The 16,188-nt window shown below is 38.2% G+C and overlaps 1 protein-coding gene across 1 annotated transcript in view; it reads right to left on the reverse strand.

Moving 5' to 3' along the window:
* PCCB (propionyl-CoA carboxylase subunit beta) overlaps positions 1-16,188 on the reverse strand; it is a 68,723-nt gene that overhangs the window by 37,295 nt on the left and 15,240 nt on the right. Inside the window, exon 6 of the mRNA XM_036746371.1 lies at positions 6,562-6,672. Coding sequence (XP_036602266.1) covers positions 6,562-6,672 — 111 coding nt within the window. The remainder of the gene's footprint in view (positions 1-6,561; positions 6,673-16,188) is intronic.

Consider the following 16,188-nt stretch of genomic DNA (forward strand, 5'->3'; position numbering starts at 1 on the left):
ATTATAGCAGCTCTTTTTGTGGTGGCAAAGAATTGGAAATCAAGGGGATGCCCATCAATCGGGGAATGGCTAAACAAGTTGTGGTATATGAATGTAATGGAATACTATTGTGCTATAATAAATGATGAGTAGGTAGACTTCAGAAAAACCTGGAAATATATATGAACTGATGCTGACTGAGGTGAGCAGAATCAGGAGAACATTGTACAGTTGTAGCCACGCTGTGCAATGACTAACTTTGTTAGACTTAGCTCTTCTCAGCAATGCGAGGATCTAAGACAACTCCAAAAAGCTCATGATGGAAAATGCTATCCACATATAGAGAAAGAACTATGGAGTCTAAATGTAGGTTGAAGCATAGTATTTGTGCTCTCTTTTTGTTTTGTTTTGTTTCTTCTTTCTTTTTCCCCCAAATCAAAAAGCATTTATTAATAAGCATTCACTATGTGCCAGACACTATGGATACAAAGACAAAAAAAAAATCACTTTCTTGATGAAAATAATGACTATCAGAGGGGTTGTGAGTACAGGCACATTAATGCACTATTGGTAGTAGTGATGCAAATTTAGACTATGCCTAAAAATTTCCTTAACAGGGCATACCCCTCTGACTTAGCAATATCTGTTTCTTCTTTCTCATGGTTCATCCCACTGGTTCTAATTCTTATTTACAACATGACTGATGTGAAAATATGTTTAATATGAATGTATATATAGAGCCTATATCAGACTGCACACTGTCTTGGGGAGGAGGGAGGAGAGGGAGATGGAGAAAATGTAAAACTCAAAAGCTTGTGGAACTGAATGTTAAAAACTAAAAATTAATTAATTAAAAAAAAACGATGAGCAGGCAGATTTCAGAAAAACCGGGAAAGACTTGTGCAAAGTGATGCAGAGTGAAATGAGCAGAACCAGGAAAACACTGTACAGTGTCAGCCACACTGTATGATGATCAATTATGAATGATTTCACTCTTCTCAGCAACACAATGATCCAAAAAAAGTACAAAAGGATCCATGATGGAAAATGCTATCCACGTCAATATAAAAAACTGATGAACTCTGAATGCATACTTATTCTCACTTACTTTTTGTTGTGTTTTTCTTTCCTCTTGATTCTTTCACAATTATGACTAATATGGAAATATGTTTTACATAATTGCACATATAGAGCCTATATCAAATTATCTACCATAAGAAAAATTAAACCTCCCCCAAAATAAAAGCAAACTCAAAAGCTGATATACTTTTTATTTGCATTTTTGGTTATTACCAGAAGGGACTGTAAATGTTTCCTACAGGACGTATATTAACAAAAAGATGTATGTATGTATGTGTGTGTGTATATATACATTTAAAATGAGAAGCAACATAGCGCATAGTGGGAAGAGTAAATGACAACAATGCCAAGATATCGTGACATTGTCAAATGGATAGACAATACATTTAAAGAATTTAAGGAAAAATCAATAGAGGCAAGAAAATCATGACATGATATTTTAAAAGAACATCCTAGGAGGAACTGAGGCTAAAACTGAATGTTTTTTATTTAATATTTTCTTTTTTCCCTGTTACAAATAAAAACAACTTTTAACATTCTTTTTTTTTTTAGTTTTGAGTTTCAAATCCTCCCGCCTCACTTTCCTTCCCTCCCTGTCCCCAGCATTGAGAAGGCAGGCAATTTGATATAAGTTATGCATGTCCAGGCATACAAAACATTTCCATATGCATCATATTATGAAAGAAAAACACAGACCAAAATAAAAACAAACAAGAAAAACAAAGTTTTAAAAAGCACACTTCAATCTGCATTCAGACCTCCTCAGTTCTTCCTCTGGAGTTGAACAGTATTTTTCATCACAGGTCCTTTAGAATTATCTTGGGTCATTGTATTGCTGAGAATAGCTAAGTCATTCACACTTGATCATCATACAATATTGCTGTTACTGTATACAATGTTCTCCTAGTTCTTCTGATTTCACTTTGCATCAGTTCATATAAATCCAGGTTTTTCTGAGAACATACTGCTCATCATTTCTTATACCACAACAGTGTTCCATCACAATCATATAACACCACTTGTTCAGCCATTCCCCAATTGATGCACATCCCCTCAATTACCAATTCTTTGCCACCACAAAAAGTTTCCATAAATATTTTTGTACATATAAGTCCTTTTCCTTTTTTTTAAATATCTCTTTCAGATACAGATCTAGTAGAACTGTTGGATCAAAAGGTACATACAGTTTTATAGCCCTCTGGGCATAGTTCCAGATTGTTCTCCAGAATACCTGGATTAGTTCTCAACTCCACCAACAATGCATTAGTGTCCCAATTTTTCACATCCACTTCAACATTTGTCATTTTCCTTTTCTGTTATATTACTCAATCTGATAAGTTTGAGGTAGTACCTCAGAGTTGTTTTAATCTGCATTTCTCTAATCAATGGTGATTTAGAGCATTTTTTGATGTGACTACAGATAGCTTTGATTTCTTCTTTTGAAAACTGCTTTTTCATATCCCTTGACCATTTATCAATTGGAGAATGCCTTGTGTGCGTACAAATTTGACTCGGTTCACTATATATTTGAGAAATGAAGCCTTTACCAGAGAAACTTGTATAAAATTATTTTCATAGTTATGATTACTGTCTGTTTCCCTCCATCCCATTTCCCCCATCTATCCTTCTCTCTCTCTCTCTCTCTCTCCTTTCACCCTGACTCTCCTCAAAAAGTATTTTGCTTCTATACCACTACTAGGTTTGTATCCCAAAAAGATCATAAAATAGAGAAAATCACCTACATGTACAAAAATATTTATAGCAGCCCTTTTTGTGGTGGTAAAATATTGGAAATGAGGGGATGCCCAACAATTGAGGAACGGTTGAACAAGAAGTGATGGGCAAGCAGATTTCAGAAAAACCTGGAAAGATTTGTACGAACTGGTGCAAAGTGAAATGAGTAGAACCAGGAAAACATCATACACAGTAATGGCAATACTGCATGATGTTCAACTATGAATGTCTTAGCTCTTCTCAGCAATACAATGATCCAATATAATTACAAAGGACTCATGATGAAAAATGCTATCCACATCCAGAAAAAGAACTGATGGACTCTTAATGCAGATTGAAGCATACTATTTTTACTTTCTTTTTCTTTTTTTGGTGGGGAGAAGGCAGGGCAATTGGGGTTAAGTGACTTGCCCAAGGTCACACAGCTAGTAAGTGTGTCAAGTGTCTGAGGCTGAATTTAAACTCAGGTCCTCCTGACTCCAGGACCAGTGCTCTATTTGCTGTGCCACCTAGCTGCCCCTATTTTTACTTTCTTTATTTTTTTCGTGGTTTCTTTCCTTTTGGTCTGTTTCTTCTTTACCAAATGTGACTAATATGGAAATATGTTTTACATGATAGTACATATATAACCTATATCAAATTGCTTACCAATCTAGGAATAGGGGAGTAGAAGAGAGGGAGAGGGAGAAAAAATGTGGAAATCAAAATTTTGTAAAAATGAAAGCTAAAAATCATCTTTACATATAATTAAAAAAAAATACCATTAAAAAATGTTTTACTTCTGACCACTACTTCCCCCAATGCACTCTTCCTTCTATCAGTCCCCCACTTGTTCCCTTACCTGCTTCCCCTGCTATTACTCTGTAAGGTAAGATAGATTTCTATATTCTGCTGAGTGTGCGTTATTCCTTCTTTGGGCGAATTCCAATGAGAGTAAGGTTCAAGAGTTGTCGGCCAGCCCCCCCTCCATATTCTCCTCTGCTATAAAACCTCTTTTGCTCCTCTTTTATGAGAGATAATTTACTTCCCCCTTCCTTCTCCTACTGTATCCCTCTTTCTCACCCCTTAATTTTATTTTTTTAAGATATCATCCCATCATAGTCAACTCACACCTGGACCCTCTGCCCATGTAAACTCCTTCCAGCTGCCCTAATAAGAAGGTTCTCAAGAGTCACAAGTATAATCTTCCTATGTAGGAATGTAAACAATTTAACCTTACTGAGTCCCTTATGATTTCTCTTTCCTGTTTACCTTTTTTGCTTCTCTTGAATCTAGTATTTGGAAGTCAAATTTTCCATTCAGCTCTGGTCTTTTCATCAGGAATGCTTGAAAGCTCTCTATTTCATTAAATTTCCAATTTTTCCCCTGAAGAATTGGACTAAGTTTTTCTGTGTAGGTGATTCTTGGTTGTAATCCCTAGCTCCTTTGCCCTCCAGAATATCATTAATTCTAAGCCCTCTGATCCCTTAATGTAGAAGCTGCTAAGTTTTGCATTATCCTGACTGTGCTTCCATGATATTTGAATTGTTTCTTTCTGGCTACCTGCGATATGTTCTCTGTAATCTGGGAGCTCTAGGATTTGGCTATAATATTCCTGTATGTTTTTATTTTGGGATCTCTTTCAGGAGATGGTGGGTAGATTCTTTCCATTTCTATTTTACCCTCTGTTTCTAGAATATCAGGGCAGTTTTCCTTAATAATTTCTGGAAAGATGCTGTCAAGGTTCTTTTTTTGATCATGGCTTTCAGGTAGTCCAACAATTCTTAAATCATCTCTCTTGGATCTATTTTCCAGGTCAGTTGTTTTTCCAATGAGATATTTTCACATTTTCTTCTATTTTTTTTTCATTCTTTTGACTTTGTTTCTTGATGTCTCGTGGAGCCTCCACTTGCCCAATTCCAATTTTTAAGGAATTGTTTTCTTCAGTGAGCTTTTGTACCTCCTTTTCCATTTGGCCAATTCTGCTTTTTAAGGAGCTCTTGATTGATATAGAGCTATATATTGCCTCTGAAAATTTTCTTTCTTTTTTCTTATTTATTATGATTGAATCACAAATGAGAAAAAAAAAAGAAAATTTTCAGAGACAATATATAGCCCTATAGCAATCAATTTCAGAACTTGAAAAAAGGGACTGATCCATGCAAAAATGTGCACAGTTGACTTATTTGTAAACAAAAACAATACAAAAAAACTAGAGGTGATCTATATGTCCTAATATCAGAGAATGGCTCAGTAACATATTATTATTAATGTAAGAGAACAGTGTTATACCATGAAAATGAAAATACAAATGTAACAAAAAGGAAAGACATACAAAATAAAATGCAGCCATGTTCACAGAACAAAATCATGCACATTGACATTAGAGAGGCAACAAAGAGCACGGTGGATAAAGTGGCCTATGTGGAGTCAGGAAGAAGGGGACTTAAATCTTCACTAAGACAATGACTAGCTGTGGGGCTCTAGGCAAGTCACTAGACCTCTTGGGGTCTCAGTGCCTCATATGTAAAATGAGAGGACTGGACTAATTAGCCTCCAAGGTCCCTTTTCACTCTGAATTTATGATCCTATGATAATTCAATATTTTTTTAAAAAAACAAAAAACTCAACCAATAAAACTTTAAAAGTACACAGATGGTGTCAGAAATGAACGCAAAACAAGCAAGTGTTAAAAATTTTGATAAAAATAATTTTTCACATTTATAAGTGATATCCTATTGTATGCCTTCTTAAGGGGTGAAGGTTGGGGTAGGAGGGAGGGAAAGAATTTAGAACTCAAAATTTTCAAAAAATGAATGTTAAAATTTTTTTGAATGTAATTGGGAATATTTAACAAACTAAAAATTGTCTAAAAAATAATTTTCTGATAAAAATTTCCAAAAAGTTCAAGTTTTAAGGTTTTATTTTGAGATATGCTCCATATTCTTTAATTTTTTATTTGCTTAGTGTTAGTACACACATAACATTTAAATAACATCGCTTTTAAAAAGATGAAATGGCCTTAATATAGGTGAAAGTTATAAAAGAAAATAAAAAATTTCTAACATTAAAAGTTATATAATCACTTCTGCTGGAGATTTTTAAGGAATTAGACAAAGTAGGATGAGGTGTAGAAAAAAGCATTAAGGCTCTGGTCCTAGGTCTGGAAGCCACTGCCTTTCTCTGGGTCTCCATTTCCTTATTTAACCTTAAATAGGAAAGTCAGAATGATCTTTAGGGTCACTTTCAGCTCTAAAAGTTTGTGACGGATCTGTTTGGAGAGACACTAACAGACTAGATTATGCAGTATGAAACTCAAATAGAAACAGGGGTCACTACACTGTATGTAGAGATTCCTGTGGGCTTCATACTGACTTTAAAAACCACATGTTCATATTTTTTTGAATTAATTTTTTTTGTTAAGTATTGCCCAATTTTAATCTAGCTCGAGCCAAACTCAGAGTGTTGTGGACCACAGGCTGTGTGTCTGACATCTTCGGCTTAATGATTTTGGGATATCATTTTCCACTCAAGGATTTATTGTTTGGAATATATTTGCAATTCACTGAACATGTAAAACTGCCCCCAAATTGGCCAAGGAAATCCCCCATCTTAATGATCCCATGCCACCACTACCTTCCCAACACTAAGACTTTTATCATGGGCAGCACTCTGAAATCCAATGAATTCAGATAACATATTAGATCTAGGTCAGGCATTAATGTTGCTACATATGAGAAACCACACAATTCTGAAAGGGAACCATGGAAATAGATACCAGAGTCTTACCTTCACCATGAATGTGAAGTCTGTTAAGGCGGGGGAATAGACAGCGCCTCCTGCACATGGGCCCATGATCAAAGAGATTTGTGGGACAACTCCGGACGCCATGACATTTCTCTGCCAAAAGAGAAAAGGCAAAGGCATCTGGTTACCTGAGCATGTTCAAAGTTTTTATCTGTAAAAAGATAAAGGCAACAATAAAATAACATTTGGATTATTTACATAGAAACTGAACCCAGGTGGCGGGAGAAAAATCCTATAATCTATTACTAAAGTTGTTTCTTCCTCCCTTTGGGTTGCCTCCAAGTAGTATGGTAGAAAGTTACTGGATTGAGAGCCAAAGGAAGTTAGTTCAAATTTAGACACCAACCCTCAATAAATATATGGGCAAAGTATTTAACTTCCACTAAGCCTCAATTTCTTCATCTGGAAAATGGGGATATGTGTATGTGTACACACAGCCTCACAAATTTGTTATGGAAAAAGTCCTTTGTAAGAAGTAAAGTGTTGTATAAATGCAATTTTTTATTGTTGTTATAGCCAAGGTGGATGCTGGCTGCAGAGTATGTGAGTTCTCTTCCTCTGACCTTTGCCCTCTTTTCAACTTCCATTAGGATTTTTCTGTAGCCTCCAAACAAAGTTCCCTCTAAAGGAGGGGTTGTTAAGGAAATCCACATATAAATTTCAGGGGGGTCCATGAACTTATATGGGGAAAAAAATTACATCTTTATTTTTACTAACCTCTAACTGAAATTAAGCATTTCCCTCAATTATAAATTTTTTAAAATTTTGAGTGGAAAGAGTCTACAACCTTCACCAGACTGCCAAATGGGTCTGTGACACACACAAAAAAGTTAATGATGCCTTCTTTCAGTTTCTAACAATATACAATACCTATGCCAATTAAATAAAACAAACAAGAAAATATAGGAATAAATGGACCTTTCCTTAAAATAAGTGGTACATATCTAAAATCAAAGACCTGCATTATATGTAGAAGGGATAAATCAGAGACTTTCCAATAGAATCAGGGATAAAGCAAGGTTATCCATTATCACCATTACTATTTGATACAGTGCTAGAAATGCTAGCTATAGCTATAAGACAAAAAGGAGTAAGCAAAGGCAAAAAGGAAACAAAATTATCACTTTTTGCAAGTGATATGATGGTTTACTTAGAGAACCCTACATAGCCACCTAAAAAATTAACTTTAGCAAAGTTTCAGGATATAAAATAACTTCACATAAATCATCAGGATTTTTGTATATTACTAACAAAATCTTACAGGAAGAGATAGAGAAATGCCATAATAATAACTACTGGATGTATAAAGTACTTTGGAGAATATCCACTAAGACATACACAGGAATTACATAATACAACTATGAAACATTCTTTACACAGATAAAGACAGGTCTAAATAACTGGAAAAATATTAACTGCTCATGGGTAAGCTGAGCCAATATAATAAAAATGATAATACTACCTAAATTAATTCACTTATTTGGTAGCATACCATTCAAACTACCAAGAATTATTTTGTAGCACTAGGAAGAATAATGATAAAATTCACCTAGAGAAACAAAAAGTCAAGAATCTCAAGGAAAATAGTGGAAAAAAATGGGAAGAAAAAGGACCTCATATATATTTCAAACTGTATAAAAAATTATCACCAGAATGATTTGGTACTGATTAAGAAATATGGAGGTAGATCAGTGGAACAAATTAGATACACAATATACAGAAGAAAATGAACATAGTAGACTAGTGTTCAAGAAACCCAAAGATTCCAGCTATTGGAGCAAGAACTCACTATTCAACAAAAATTGCTGGAAAAAGTGGAAAACAGTCTAGAAGAAATTAGGTATAGACCAACCTATCAAACTACAAATCAAGAAAGACTCGAAGTAGATCCATGACTTAGACACAAAGGGTGGCAACATAAACAAATTAGAGGAGCAAGGAAGAAATTACCTTTTGGATCTACAGATAGGAAAAAGAATTCATGAACAAATAAAATGGACAATTCTAATTACATAAAATTAAAAAGTTTTGCACAAACAAAACCAATGCAGCTAAAATTAGAAAGCAAACCGTCAACTAAGGGGGAAAAACTTTTTTGCAGCAAATTTCTTTGACAAGGATCTCATTTCTAAAATATATATAGGAACTGATTCAATCTTAGAAGAATAAGAGCCATTTTCTAATTGATAAATGGTCACAGGATATGAACTGACAATATTCTAAGGAAGAAATTAAAACTACCAAGAGCCATATGAGAAAAATGCTCCAAATCACTACTAGAGAAATGCAAATTAAAATTAAATTACCACCTGACACCCATGAGATTAGGAAAGTTGGGAAAAAGAAAGAAAATTACAAATATTGGAGGGGCTTTGGGAAAAGAAGCACATTAATGTTGATGGAGCTGTGAATGGACCAGCCATTCTGGAAAGCAATTTGGAACCATGGCCAAAATATCATTAAACAATGTGTACCTACTGAGTCAGTGATACCACTACTAGACCTATATCCCAACAAGCTTGAAAAAAAGGAAAAGGATCCATGTGCAAAAATATTGATGGTAACTCTTTCTGTGGTAGTAAAGAAGTGGAAACCCATCAATCAGGAAATGACTAAATAAATTATTATATATGAATATAGTGAATACTACCCTGACAAAAAAATTAAAAGGCAATTCTGGAAAAACCTGGGAAGACTTGTATGAACTGATGCCGACCTTGAGTAGAACCAGGAGAACAATTATTCAATAACAATAATATTGTGAAGGACTCTGATTAATGCAATGACTAGCCATGACGCCAGAAGGCTGATGATGGAGCTTTCTATCCTTCTTCTGACAAAGTAGACTTAACAGTGCTGATTGAAACATACATTTTTGGAAATGGCCAACATGGGAACTTGTTTTGCCTGATTATGCATATCTGTTAAAAAAAGTTTTGTTGGATTTCTCTTCCCCAACTCCCCCAACAGATTTGGAGTTGGAGGAGGGGATAAGGTAATGGAGGGAGAGAAAACAAATTTTTAGTTGAAAAACATTTATTTTAAAAGCAAAAAAAATCCCTGTTTCAACTATCTGCAGCTAATACCTTCCCATCCAGCCTACATTTATCCAGATACACAAGGCAGGTTTCACCAGAATCATAAAGTCCCCCCAAAGAGGATAGGGATGGGAAGACAGAACCAGGAGTGATAACAATCCTAGAACATGAGTGATGAAGCCCCAAAGCATGAGAAACTCTAATGGCTGAGAAGAGTATGTGGCTGTACACGTCTGTACATGTGAAAAGGAAAAAGCAGGAATCCTTGTCTTTTTTTATTTATTTATTTAATGTATTAAGTTTTCAGCACTGATTTTCACAAGAGTTTGAATTACGAATTTTCTCCCCATTTCTACCCTTCTGCCCACTCCAAGATGGCATATATTCTGGTTGCCTGTTCCGAGTCAGCCCTCCCTTCTGTCACCCCACACCCCCCATCCCCTTTTCCCTTACTTTCTTGCAGGGAAAGATAAATGTCTATGCCCCATTGCCTGTATATCTTATTTCCTTAGTTCCTAGTTCCTAGTTTTTTTTTTGAACATCTGTTTTTAAAATTTTGAGTTCCAAATTCTCTCCCCTCTTCCCTCTCCAAATAGTCAAGCAATTCAACATAGGCCACATGCATATCATTATGTAAAAACCTTCCACAATACTCATGTTGTGAAAGACTAACTGTATTTTGCTCCTTCCTAACCTATCCCCCTTTATCCAGTTTTCTCCCTTGACCCTGCCCCTTTTCAAAAGTGTTTGTTTTTGATTACCTCCTCCCCCTATCTGCCCTCCCTTCTATCATCCCCCCTTTTTTATCTCCTTCCTCCTTCTTTCCTGTGGGGTAAGATACCCAATTGAGTGTGTATGGTATTCCCTCCTCAGGTCAAATCTGATGAGAGCAAGATTCACTCATTTCCCCCCCACCTGCCCCCTCTTCCCTTCCTACAGGGCTGCTTTTTCTTGCCACTTTTATGCAAGATAATTTACCCCATTCTATCTCTCCCTTTCTCCCTCTCTCAGTATATTCCTCTCTCATCCCTTAATTTGATTTTTTTATATCACCCCTTAATATATTCAACTCACCCTGTGCCCTGTGTCTATACACACACACACACACACACACACACACACATATATATATATACATACACAAACACACATATATATATTCCCTTCAGCTACCCTAATACTGAGGTCTCATGAATCATACACATCATCTTTCCATGTAGGAATGTAAACAAAACAGTTCAACTTTAGTAAGTCCCTTGTGACTTCTCTTTCCTGTTTACCTTTTCATGCTTCTCTTGATTCTTGTGTTTGAAAGTCAAATTTTCTATTCAGCTCTGGTCTTTTCATTGAGAAAGCTTGAAAGTCCTCTATTTTATTCAAAATCCATATTTTTGCCTTGGAGCATGATACTCAGTTTTGATGGGTAGGTGATTCTTGGTTTTAATCCTAGCTCCATTGACCTCCGGAATATCATATGCCAAGCCCTTCAATCCCTTAATGTAGAAGCTGCTAGATCTTGTATTATTCTGATTGTGTTTCCACAGTACTCAAATTGTTTCCTTCTGGGTGCTGGCAGTATTTTCTCCTTGATCTGGGAGCTCTGGAATTTGGCAACAATATTCCTAGGAGTCTTCTTTTTGGGATCTTTTTGAGGAGGCGATCTGTGGATTCTTTCAATTTCTATTTTACCCTCTGGCTCTAGAACATCAGGGCAGTTCTTGATAATTCCTTGAAAGACGATATCTAGGCTCTTTTTTTGATCAAGGCTTTCAGGTAGTCCAATAATTTTTAAATTATCTCTCCTGGATCTATTTTCCAGGTCAGTGGTTTTCCCAATGAGATATTTCACATTGTCTTCTACTTTTTCATTCCTTTGGTTCTGTTTTATAGTATCTTGATTTCTCATCAAGTCAATAGCTTCCACTTGTTCCAACCTCATTTTTAAGGTAGTATTTTCTTCAGTGGTCTTTTGGACCTCCTTTTCCATTTGGCTAATTCTGCCTTTCAAGGCATTCTTCTCCTCATTGGCTTTTTGGAGCTCTTTTGACATTTGAGTTAGTCTAGTTTTTAAGGTGTTGTTTTCTTCAGTATTTTTTGGGTCTCCTTTAGCAAGTCATTGACTTGTTTTTCATGGTTTTCTCGCATCCTCCTCATTTCTCTTCCCAATTTTTCCTCTACTTCTCTAACTTGCTTTTCCAAATCCTTTTTGAGCTATTCCATGGCCTGAGACAAGTTCATGTTTTTCTTGGAGGCTTTTGATGTAGGCCCTTGTAACCAGAATGGCCTTTGTTTTCTTTGAGTGACTCAATTTATCTCAGTAAGCTTTACTAGGTGCTAAGCCCCAGGCCCAAACCCCATTAGGTGTAAATGTAATCCATGTGGATGTGAACCCCTCAGGGTCCTAAGGGGAGGGGCCAACTCAAGAACCAATCACCAGAGCCTGAGCTCTGGTGATTCAGATGATGTTTGATGTCTGAAGCCCTATAAGAAGGGAGGACAGAGCCATTTGTGTGGGGCTCTGGAAATGGTGTTGATGAGGAGACTCCGGGCAGCTGTAGTTAAGGAGCCCTCCAGCTTGTAAACCTGGATGTTGAAACTTTGTTGAACTCTGGTAACTATCTGTTGGGACTTGAATCAGACAAAGTCTGTTGATGTCTGTAATTTGTCTGCATTTTGTTTTGAAGTTCAGGGTGCTGGTTTTTTTTCCCCTGAACTAACTGAATGATATTTGAATTAAAAGTAAGCTTGTCAACCCCTTCACCTTGCTTTCCTTGCTTAAGCAGATCGAAAGAACCTGTGCTGTTAGCAGCTTTCTGGGTGCTGGCTGTGGGTGAATCTTATACCCCCACAGAAGCTGCTAGCCAGGTTGTTGAAACATACGGCCTAGTCGGCAGGATCTGGCTTTAACAAGGAAGCATGGCATGTTGGGGTACTGGGTTGGTTGAATGTTTCCCAGTTTTTGGATTGCTCTTTGTACTTGGAGTGGCTATGGTTCTGTGCAGCCTCAGAAGCAACAAAGTCCTGAAGGAAAACAGGCAGGTGGAAGTGCTGGGCGTGGTTTCCCAGGGGCCCAGAGCAGGAGATAATCCCTTCTTCCCAGGGCTTAGGCTGATAAGCCTGGCCCCGGAAGACTGTACTGAAAGGGTGAATGTCTTGAGATTATATTATATATGGAGTTTTGAAACAGGAGTGGAGAATGGCCTTGGAGAGTTGCAGAATGGCCTTCCTACAGATTTGGCAGGAGGGGCTGATGAGAAAGAAGAAGCAGACAGCGGCTGCCAAAATATTGATCCAAGAGATTGCCTGCATGAGAACTTTGGAAAGGTAAGAGCAGTGAGCTGCTTTCCAGCTGACTTTGGTGAGGTGAGCACAAAGATGGGGAACCACCTACATCGGGATTCCAGAAGAAGCCAGGTGAGGCCAGCTGGAGTTGGAACCCAGGAGCCTGAATTCCAGTCCTGGGGCAAGATGGAAACTTTGCAGCAAGGCACTGAGTCTGCCTTTTTGGTCCCTTCAGCTTGGGCTGCTTGGGATCCAGGAGGGAGGCATGGATTTGTTTTTGTTGGGGTGGGGGAAGTGCCTTGGACTCCCAGGGACCCCACCCTGTTGGCTTTATTGCCCAGCGGACCCTTGGGACTTAGAACCGGGGCCTGAAACTTAATGGGGAGAACAGACCCTAAAAGAACTTTGTTTGGACTCTTTCTTTGAAATTGGGACTTTGGGTGCCACGTGGAAGCCTGCCATGGCAGTGTGCTGCTGAAGATGCACTTTATTTGGACACTTTATGAGCTTAAGAGATTAACTTGCTTTGATCTAGGGGTAGACATTTGAATAGTTAACAATTATTTTGGGAATGATTGATTGAAGAAATTATCTTGCTCGGACCTAGGGGTGGGTCACATTTGAATTGTAAACCAATATTTGGGAATGTCACTGAATGACATGTTTTGCTTTATTGTGAACGATATGTTTTAGTTTTCTTTGTAATTGGATCACAATGTATGTTCTAGGATACATGGCTGATTAGATTATGTATCCTAGAACAAGGGGTGGAGTGTAACCAGAATGGCCTTTGTTTTCTTTGAGTGACTCAATTTATCTCAGTGAGCTTTACTAGGTGCTAAGCCCCAGGCCCAAACCCCATTAGGTGTAAATGTAATCCATGTGGATGTGAACCCCTCAGGGTCCTAAGGGGAGGGGCCAACTCAAGAACCAATCACCAGAGCCTGAGCTCTGGTGATTCAGATGATGTTTGATGTCTGAAGCCCTGTAAGAAGGGAGGGCAGAGCCATTTGTGCGGGGCTCTGGAGATGGTGTTGATGAGGAGACTCCGGGCAGCTGTAGTTAAGGAGCCCTCCAGCTTGTAAACCTGGATGTTGAAACTTTGTTGAACTCTGGTAACTATCTGTTGGGACTTGAATCAGACAAAGTCTGTTGATGTCTGTAATTTGTCTGCATTTTGTTTTGAAGTTCAGGGTGCTGGTTTTATTTTGCCCTGAACTAACTGAATGATATTTGAATTAAAAGTAAGCTTGTCAATCCCTTCACCTTGCTTTCCTTGCTTAAGCAGATCGAAAGAACCTGTGCTGTTAGCAGCTTTCTGGGTGCTGGCTGTGGGTGAATCTTATACCCCCACAGAAGCTGCTAGCCAGGTTGTTGAAACAGCCCTTTGACTTTGTTGACTTCTTCTGGCCATATGTTTTGGTCTTCTTTGTCACCAAAGAAAGATTCCAAAGTCTGAGTCTGAATCTGAGAGTGTTTTCGCTGCCTGGCCATGTTCCCAGCCAACTACTTGACCCTTGAGTTTTTCGTTGGGGTATGACTGCTTGTAGAGTAGAGAGTACTCTGTTCCAAGCTTGAGGGGTTGCGCTGTTGTTTTCAGAGCTATTTCTACACAGCCAGCTCTGCCACACCAGCGCTCCTCCTTCCCCAAGAACCACCAACGTGCACTGGACTCAGATGTTCAGCAGGCTCTGCACTCGTGCTCTGATCTGCCACTTAATTCCTCCCACCAGGTGGGCCTGGGGCCAGAAGCAACTGCAGCTGTAGTTCTGCAGCTGCACCTCCCTCGCTGCCCCCGGGATGGTGGCCGAACCTTCACTCTGTCCCCCGCAGCTCTTCCCACTAACCTTCTCTGTTTTCTTTGGTGTTTGTGGGTTGAGAAGTCTGGTAACTGCCACAGCTCACTGATTCAGGGCGCTAGGGCCTGTTCCACCCGGCTCCTCATCTGGTTGGTCCAGTCGCAGCCCACACTGGGCTCTGCTCCACTCTGCTTCTGGCTCCATGCGTGATAGACCTTACCCATACCCAGCGACCATCCAAGCTGTCCTGGGCTGGAGCCCTGCTTCCCTCTGCTATTTGTGGGTTCTGCAGTTCTAGAATTTGTTCAGAGCCATTTTTATAAGTTTTTGGAGGTACGTGGTGAGGAGCTCATGTAAGTCCCTGCTTTCCAGCCACCATCTTCAATCCTTGTCTTTTTAATCAGCTTTTTTTGCATCACCTGGTAATGCCCTATAGACATTAATGCCCTGGATACTGTTCACATAAAGTCATACTCAATTTCTTTTGCACATCTTACAATACAGTATCATTGAATAAAAGGGGACAAGGCAGCCAGTACTTAGGGGGTATTAAGGCTTTGGGAATCAGTGGCTGGGAGTAGGTCACTTGACCTTGGGGAAAAAAGTGACAAATTCCTATCTCATTCCACCATGATCCTTACCACCACGGAAGTCTTTAGAAGGTAAAATGAATTTTCCAACTATGGATTCTGTCCATTTCCTGGGGATTGGAGGGAGGGGAGAGAGTGTCCTTCTTCATTCCCATCTGCCTCCACCTCTTACTCAGCAGCTCAAGCTCCACAAACCCGTGGAAACAACACAGAAATGGGACAAGTGACTGTCAACTGCAGGAGAAAATGGTGATGATTGACAGTGGAAGGGAAAAAGAATACCACCTTAGTGGCTACATTTAAGTTACTCTCTTGGCTTTCTCACTTTGGGTTTTCTAATCTCATTCCTCTATCAAAACAAAAACAGTTACACTATCAGTCATTTATACTTTGACAAACTTATTCACTGTAGCGCAAGGGCTGAGTCCATAAATTTTGGTTTTTAAAAATATTCGGATAACTGTATCAATATAATTGGTTTCCTTTGTAATCTCATGTATTTTGTTTTATGTACTTAAAAAATTGTTTTGGTAAATAGTATTTTTTCCAATTACATGCAAAGATAGTTTTCAATATTCATTTTTTATAAGATTTTGAGTTTCAAATTTTTTCTCTCTCCCTTTCTCCTGTCCCCCTTCCCCAAGACAGTAAGCAATCTGATATGTTATACATATGCAATCATATAAACATATTTCCACATTAGTCATGTTGTAAAAGAAAAATCAGACCAAAAGGGGAAAGCCACAAAACACATAAAAAGTGAAAATAGTATGCTTCAATCTGCATTCCGACTTCATAGTTCTTTTTCTGGGTGTGGATAGCATTTTCCATCATGAATCTTTTGGAATTGTCTTGGATCATTGCATTGCTGAAAAGGGCTAAGTTAATCATAGTTGATCA

This window comes from Trichosurus vulpecula, chromosome 2, assembly GCF_011100635.1.
Source record: "Trichosurus vulpecula isolate mTriVul1 chromosome 2, mTriVul1.pri, whole genome shotgun sequence".
Lineage (NCBI taxonomy): Eukaryota > Metazoa > Chordata > Mammalia > Diprotodontia > Phalangeridae > Trichosurus > Trichosurus vulpecula.